Source organism: Scyliorhinus torazame, chromosome 15 (genome assembly GCF_047496885.1).
Source record: "Scyliorhinus torazame isolate Kashiwa2021f chromosome 15, sScyTor2.1, whole genome shotgun sequence".
NCBI classification, from domain to species: Eukaryota; Metazoa; Chordata; class Chondrichthyes; order Carcharhiniformes; family Scyliorhinidae; genus Scyliorhinus; species Scyliorhinus torazame.
Window position 1 is genome coordinate 137,310,116 of NC_092721.1, and position 8,134 is coordinate 137,318,249.

Genomic DNA, 8,134 nt, shown 5'->3' on the forward strand with positions numbered 1-8,134 from the left:
ACCATTAGCAATTGCTCGCAGAGCAGCAAAAAGCTGGAGGGGGATCCGAAGGGTCGGCAGAAAGCACGAGTCTCATTCTATGCAAATGACCTGCTCCTCTACATTTCAGACCCACAAAGCAGCATGGACGGAATCATCGCGCTCCTGAAAGAGTTTGGCGCCTTCTAGGGCTGCAAACTCAACATGAGCAAAAGCGAGATCTTCCCGATACACCCACAAGTAGGGGGGTCAGCACTAATGGGACTGCCGTTCAAACAAGCCCGACACAAATTCCGCTACCTGGAGATCCAAATAGCCCATGACACTGGAAAGGGATCCACAAATGGAGCCTCACCAGTCTGACAGAGGAAGTAAAAAAGGACCTGCAAAGATGGAACACACTCCCGCTCTCCCTTGCGTGGAGAGTCCAGACAATCAAAATGACTGTGCTGCCCAGGTACCTCTACCTACTGAGATCTATCCCGATCTACATCCCCAAAGCCTTTTTCAAAGCACTAGACAAACTAATCATGGCGTTCGTATGGGGGAGCAAAAATGCTAGGATCCCAAAGAAGCTCTTACAAAAAACAAAGTCCAATGGGGGTGGGGGGCTCGCCCTCACAAACCTACAATTCTACCACTGGGCGGCGACGGCCGAGTGAATAAGGGGATGGATCAAGGAGCCAGAAGCCCAGTGGGTGTGCGCAGAGGAGGCTTCCTTCAAGGGGACCTCCACCCGGGCCCTCGCCACGGCGGCACTCCCATCCACACCCAAAAAACACTCCAGCAGCCCGGTGGTGATAGCCACCCTCCAGTCCTGGAACTAACTACGGCAGGAATTTGGCCTGACCAAAATGTCGGCCAAAGCTCCCATCTGCAACAACTGTAGTTTCACACCACGCTGACTGACGCCACCTTCGAAAAGTGGGGACAGGGCGGAAGGACACTGACAGTCGGGGACCTTTATATGGATGGCATGATCGCAACACTGGATGAACTGACGGAGAAATTCCAGGTAGCCAGGGTGAATGAGCTAAGGTACCTGCAACTCAAAACATTCCTACGAAAGGAGACCAGGATGTACCCACAACCGCCACGACAGACATTACTGGAAGAGTTGCTGGACGCAAGCATCCTAGATAAAGGGAACTGTAGCGACATCTTTGAGCGACTGGTAGAAAGGGCCGACACCGTACTGGACGTAACAAGAAAGAAATGGGAGGAAGGCTTGGGGATTGAAATAGAGTGGGGACTCTGGAACAAAGTACTGCATAGAGTCAACTCCACCTCCACGTGCACAAGGCTCAACCTGACGCAACTAAAAGTGGTACATAGAGCCCACTTAACAAGAACCCGAATGAGGAGGTTCTTCCTGGATGTGGAGGATAGATGTGAATGGTGCCAGGGAGGCCTGGCCAACCACGCCCATATGTTCTGGTCTTGCCCCAGACTTGCTGGGTACTGGACACCCTTCTTCGAGGCAATGTACAAAGTGGTGGGGATGAGGGTGGAGCCATGCCCAAATGTGGCAGTCTTCAGTGATCAGACCAGCCAGATCTATTCCTGGGGAGGAGGGCGGACGCCCTTGCTTTTGCCTCCCTGATCGCCCGCTGTAGAATCCTGTTCGGCTGGCGGTCAGCAGCACCACCCAAAGCTGCAGACTGGCTGTTCGACCTCTCAGAATCTCTCCAAATGGAGAAAATCAAATTCGCCATCCAATGGTCGGACGACTGCTTCACCCAACTGTTCCGGGACCTGTTTGTGGCCAATGAACAAACTGAAGAATAGCCAGGTAGCCAAGAATCAGGGGAAAGTAGCCAAGATGTGAGAGGGAGTGATGGACTGTGGGGAAGGGACGGGGGGACGGGACAGCTAAAACTAAGAGAAAAGAAAGGCGAACCACATGGGGAGGGGGGTGAAGAGGGAGGAGACACGGAACAATAGAGGGGAACCAGAGAGGGGGGGCGGAGGCAAGGGTATGATAGCTGGAAGGAGAGCACAAGATAACAAACTTGGCAAACACAGGAACAGAGAGCAAGGGATGGACAGGACGAATGGCCGAAGCAGAGGTGAACGCGAGACAACAACAGCATCGAAAACCGTCCGGGAGAAGCAAGTAACAACGCCAACACCAGATCCATGCTCGTATTGCCCTCTCTGTATTGGACATAACTAATGTAATTGTTTCTCCGGCACCCAAATGTATATGCACCTCCCCAGTTTCTCTCCCTCTCCCTCTCCTCCCTCTCCCTCTCCCTCCCTCTCCCTCTCCCTCTCCTCCCTCTCCCTCTCCTCCCTCTCCCTCTCCCTCTCCCTCTCCCTCTCCCTCTCCCTCTCCCTCTCCCTCTCTCTTTCCCCCCCCCCCAAACAGGTGCCTACATATGTGTTAAAAATATTGCTAACTGTACAGAGTTGCTGTTGTTGAACTAGTGCACTATATCCTACCAGTTTTTTTAAAAAAAATTAGTTTAGTTTTCTTCTCTTCATATATATATTTTATTCTGTGTACATAACTGTAAATATACTTTGTTCAAAAACCCAACAAAAAACATTTTTAAAAATCTTTCTTTAACAGCAGCAGGATCGAAGCCTGCCCCAATGTATGTGGTAGCACCCCCTTCCCTATTGCCTACTTGAATATCTCCACCATCAGCGGTGCCAATTTGTCTTTAAATTTCTTGTAATACTCCACTGGGAACCCATCTGGCCCTGCCCCCTGCCACCTTCCCCGATTGCATCCTCCCTATTGCCTCTTTTATTTCCTGTTCCCTCACCGACCTCTCCAGTTTGGCCCTATCTTCCTTCTCCAGCCTCGGATACTCCAATCCATCCAGGAACTCGCGCATCCCCTGATCCTCCCCCAGTGTCTCCAACCTATACAAATTTTCATTGAACTCCTCATACACTCTATTAATCTGGCCCGGGGCCACCACAAATTTCCCCGTCCTATCCCGCACCTGGACTATTTCCCTCGCCGCCGCCTCCCTCTGAAGTTGGCCTGCCAGCAAGCGCTGCGGCCCCGCTTTCTCCCCATATTCATAAATCGCCCCCCCCTTGCCCGCCTTAGTTGGTGTATTACCTTCCCTGTGGGCAACCGATCAAAGCCAGCCTGAAGCTTCCTCCTGGTCCAAAAGGGCTGGATCTGTGTACCTCCTGTCCACCTCCAACATTTTCTCTATCAGCCTTTTGAGGCTTTTCCCTCTGCTCTTTATGTAACTTGGCCTTAAATGATGTCACCTCCCCCCTCACAACCGCCTTCAGGGCTTCCCATACTGCCGCTTGCGATAATTCTTCCGTACAGTTAAAGCCCACGCACCCCTCAATCACCTTCCCGATCTTCTCACAGAAACTTCGGAACACCAGCAACCCCGCATCCATTCTCCACCCCGGCCTCTGCGCTACCCCCTTTTCCAGGACCATGTCCACCCAATGCGTGCGTGATCCGAGATCTCGATCGCCGAATATTCTGATCCGCTAAGCCCCGCCAGCAATGCCTTCCCCGCTACAAAAATGTATCCTTGAATAAACCTTATGAACCGAGGAGAAAAACGAATACGCCCACTCCCTTGGGTGCAAGAACCTTCAAGCCCCCCCCTTATACACTTGCCAGCGCCACCAACCTCTCCTCCTATGCCCCTGTTACTATCACATATCCTCCCTCCTGGTCCGCCACCACCTTCTCCAGCTGGAACTTCTCTTGCCTACCAAAACTGATGGCTGGTTTAGCTCAGTGGGCTAGACAGCTAGTTTGTGATGCAGAACAAGGCCAGCAGAGCGGGTTCAATTCCCGTACCAGCAGAGAATTCTGAATTCTCCCTCTGCGTACCCGAACAGGTGCTGGAATGTGGCTTTTCACAGTAACTTCATTGCAGTGTTAATGCAAGCCTACTTGTGGCAATAAAGATTATTTATTTATTTATTTATTTAAAACTGCTGTTACCCCCGCGCCCTACTGACGAACCCCGAATGAAATACTTGGCTGACCCAGCCTTTCCTGAGCCTCACCTGGTCTTTCACCTTCAGATGAGTCTCCTGTAGCGTGACAACGTCTGCCTTTAAGCTTTTTAGGTGCGCAAACACCCTCAACCTCTTCACTGCCACCCCCCCGAAACCCCTCGCGTTCCAAGTAACTATCCTGACTGGGGGTCTCGCACTCACCCTCGCCCCTCCTATCTGCCATCATCATAACTCCGGTCACCTCCTAGGTCCAACGAAACCCGTTCAACCAGGCTCGAATGACCACAGCCGCTCCTCCCACCACACTTCCATTCACTGGCCAGCTTGAGCTTGCTAGTGTGGAAGTCCCTGCCCAGGCCGTGCTTCTTTCCAATCTCTCTCTCTCTCTCTCTCTTTTCCCCCCCCCCCCCCCCCCTCCCCCAACCCCCCAAAACCTGATCCCAGGAAAGCAAAGAAACCTCTTCAAACAAACCCAGTGCAAACACACAAACCCCAGCACATCGTCATTGCAAAAAATCCAACTCCTATCTTCCCCAAATAGGCAAACTCGTCCCATTTAACATATCATAGATCATATAATTTACAATGCAAAGGAGGCCATTCGGCCCATCGAGTCTGCACCGGCTCCCGGAAAGTGCACCCTACCCAAGGTCAACATCTCCAGCCTATCCCCATAACCCAGTAACCCCACCCAAGACTAAGGGCAACTTTGGACACTAAGGGCAATTTATCATGGTCAATCCACCTAACCTGCACATCTTTGGACTGTGGGAGGAAACCGGAGCACCCGGAGGAAACCCACGCACACACGGGGAGGATGTGCAGACTCCGCACAGACAGTGACCCAAGCCAGAATCGAACCTGGGACCCTGGAGCTGTGAAGCAATTGTGCTATCCACAATGCTACCGTGCTGCCCCACATTATATATCATATATAAAATAGAACTATGTACAATCTTCCATCCTCCCCTACCTTCAGTCCAAGACCAATCCTCAGTCCCATTTCTCACTTCTGTCCCAGTCCTTCTGCCTTCACAACCGTATCCGCCGCTTCCACCATCTCAAAATAAAAGTCTTTGGAGTTGTAGGTCACCCTCAACTTAGCTGGGTACACTACGCCGAACCGTGCACCGCTGTTATACAGTGCTGTCTTCACTCGGTCGAAGGCCGCCTGCCTCCTCGGCAACTCCACGGTTAGGTCCTGGTAAATACGTATACCAGCTCCAGCCCACTGCACCTCCCGCTTCTGCTTCACTCAACTCAGCACCTTCTTCACATCGTACCTATAGAAACAAATAGTCACTGCTTTTGGCGGCTCATTCGCCTTTGGTTTAGGCCTCAAAGACTGATGAGCCAATCCAGTTTGTACTGGGAGGGATCTTCCCCCTCCCCCAACAGCTCCACCAACATCTTGGCAAAGAACTCAGTTGGCCTCGGACCCTTCACCCCTTCAGGTAGGCCCATGGTTCTCGGATTTAGCCGCCTGGATCTGTTTTCCAGGTCCTCCATCCTCTCTCAGACCTTTGTTGGCCTCCACCACCCTTTTCATCTCCTTACCCATCAAAGTGAACTGATCACTGTGTTGCGACAAGGCCTCCTCCACCCCTTCAATTTCTCACCCTGCTTCCGCACCTCGGCCAATACGTTCAAGACCACCACCCTCACCGGGGCAATTGCCTGCTCCACCAGTACTTTCATTGTCGCCATCATCCCTTCCTCATCACCTCCATGTGCTTTGCAAACAGCTTTTCAAACTCCACAACCATCTCCACGACCATCACCTCGGTCATCTTTTCTGCCGTGAACAGTGCGGCCCACCCTGCGACCCAGCCTGCGCTGTCTTTCCAGTTGCCGATGCTTTCGCTCGGCGACGAACCTTCACTCGCCCCCTCCCCTTCTTCACGGCGGCTTTCTTTTGGTTTTTGGACACCTCCCTCCTTCCTTTTGTCCTCCTGCACTTATTTGTTGTGACTGGGCATTAAATACTGAAAAATCAAAGAACTCCAATAAATTGGTTAAACATTTTACCCTTCACAGAACCATGTTGACTCTACCTGACTGCATTGAATTTTTATAATTATCCTGCTTGAACATCTTTAATAATGGCTTCTAATATTTTTTCTGTGACATGTTGAATTAACTGGCCAGTAGTTTCCTACTTTCTGTCTCCCTCCCTTTTGAATAAAGGAGTTTGCTATTTTCCAATCTAATGGCACCTTCCCGGAATCCAGGGAATTTAGGCAAATTAAAATTTAAAAATGTAAAATTAAAACAAAAAAAAATGAACACAGTACAAATGAAGTGTAATCGAACTGGTTTTACAATGGTTGTATCAAACGTGAATCACTGCCTCCAGTTGTTAAAAAAATTGTGGTGTGTCATTACGGCCAGCGATTCTGAGCACCGGGATGCTGTGCCACAGTATAATGGAATGCAGCTTTATTCAGAGAAAGATTGATTTCCCAATCTCAACTGCTTCTTTGCAGGGGGTAGTAATGCCTATCCAGAGTTGGAGGAAGAGAAAAGACAAGAGAATAGGTTGTTTGTGGCCATTTAGCTGTCATTTTGGCGCAGCAGTTTGATTAAATAGGTGCATATCCCTAGAACGCAGGGAGAACTGAAAATTAAGCCCTGGGAGAAAAGCTAAAGTTTGGGATGTAATCCATAACCTGAAGCAACTGAATTTATATGTCAGGAGCTTGTTTCAGTCGCAAACTCAAAAGTAAAACTGTAAATTTTATTCTGAGGTGCATTTTATAACTACTTCAGGTATTTGAATATTGAATTAGACTAATTAGTCAGTTTCTATTTTGCTCCACATGTCTATTAAACTATTCTCCTCCTACTTATGCCCCTTGTGTCAGTTTTCATACCAAATTGTTTTCAAAAGATTGACCTATTTCTCGGAACTAAAAATGCACTGAGGATTTGTTTAGGCTAACCACTACATGAAACAAATATCATCTGTATGTGAAATTAAACTGTTTAATTTAAGTGAATTATGATTGCCTCAGGAATGACCATTCTTATCTATCAAGGTAGACTGTGGCAAATTCTGTTTTCTTAACGTACATGGAGAAATACCAGTCATAAATGGAAAATGACATGAAACCTTTCAACTTGAAGATAATTTATTGGTTGTTTTGTTAGTCGTGCCCAGTCAGCCTGTGCTATAGCCGCATTTATCATTTCAGGTTGGGACAGATCTGTAGTCTCAACTTTAAATAGTCTCATAACTTTAAAGGAAAATTGGTGGATGTTCTGAACATCAAAGTTATTTGTCCAAACACTTGTGTAATTTTTTAAAGACACAATTAGTAAATGTTTGGAGATTGAGTGTTTCGAGATTAAGTGTTGATTTTTTACGTTTGCTGGAATTATGAATTTTCCTGCTATAAGGGAAGGCATTGCATATATCATTAGAATTATTATGACAGTATATTACTTGAATAGTTAGCAACTTGGAATATCTCCCAAAATAACACATTGCAATAAGCCAGAAAGATACTTTATTACATAAAGTGCAGATGTGGGTGCTTATCTAAAGATTCTTCAGCGTTGCTTTAAAATATAATTGAATTTGATTTTCAGATCTCGTTTGGGTTGCCAGATCTGCCTTAAGAAGTGGATGGATGGGATGACTGTGGAAGTACCAAATGATGTTGCTGATGCTAGACAAGCCAAGGACTTTGGTTCAGGCTCCTGAAAGAATTGATCTAAATTACATGGCTAAAGAAAAGTCCAGTTGTCTTTTATACAAAATAAAATCTTCAGTATAACTGGGTTACTTAATATTGAATGTATCAATAATTTCTCATTATGTTAATTTCTTGGTGGAGAAAAGCCACCAACAGCATTAATTCCGAGAAGGACATTGATAAACTGCTTAACAGAACAACTGTTGTATACAATATATATATAATCTTAAAGAAAGCAATTTTATTCTTTGAAGAAGAGGTTTGTAAATACTCTGGAAGTATTAAATGCTGGAATTCTAAGGACTATTGTTGAACATTTTTGGGATCCTGTCCAGTTTTGGCTTGCTTCTGGTGGAAGTGGTGAACGTTCCTGAAATGCCAAACATATTCCATTAGTTGCAACATACATGCTATATTTCAATTACATTCACAGTTTTTGAGAGATTAATTGATAAACTCATTGAATATATTTATAGCCGTAACTTTCATAGATTAATTTC

At 47.2% G+C, this 8,134-nt stretch overlaps 1 protein-coding gene across 1 annotated transcript in view; it reads left to right on the plus strand.

Moving 5' to 3' along the window:
• The window catches only part of fdx1 (ferredoxin 1), a 47,222-nt gene extending 39,288 nt beyond the window's left edge, over positions 1-7,934 (plus strand). Inside the window, exon 4 of the mRNA XM_072476804.1 lies at positions 7,528-7,934. Within this exon, the coding sequence (XP_072332905.1) occupies positions 7,528-7,642 (115 nt within the window). The 3' untranslated portion in view covers positions 7,643-7,934. The remainder of the gene's footprint in view (positions 1-7,527) is intronic.
• Positions 7,935-8,134: the final 200 nt, after the last annotated feature.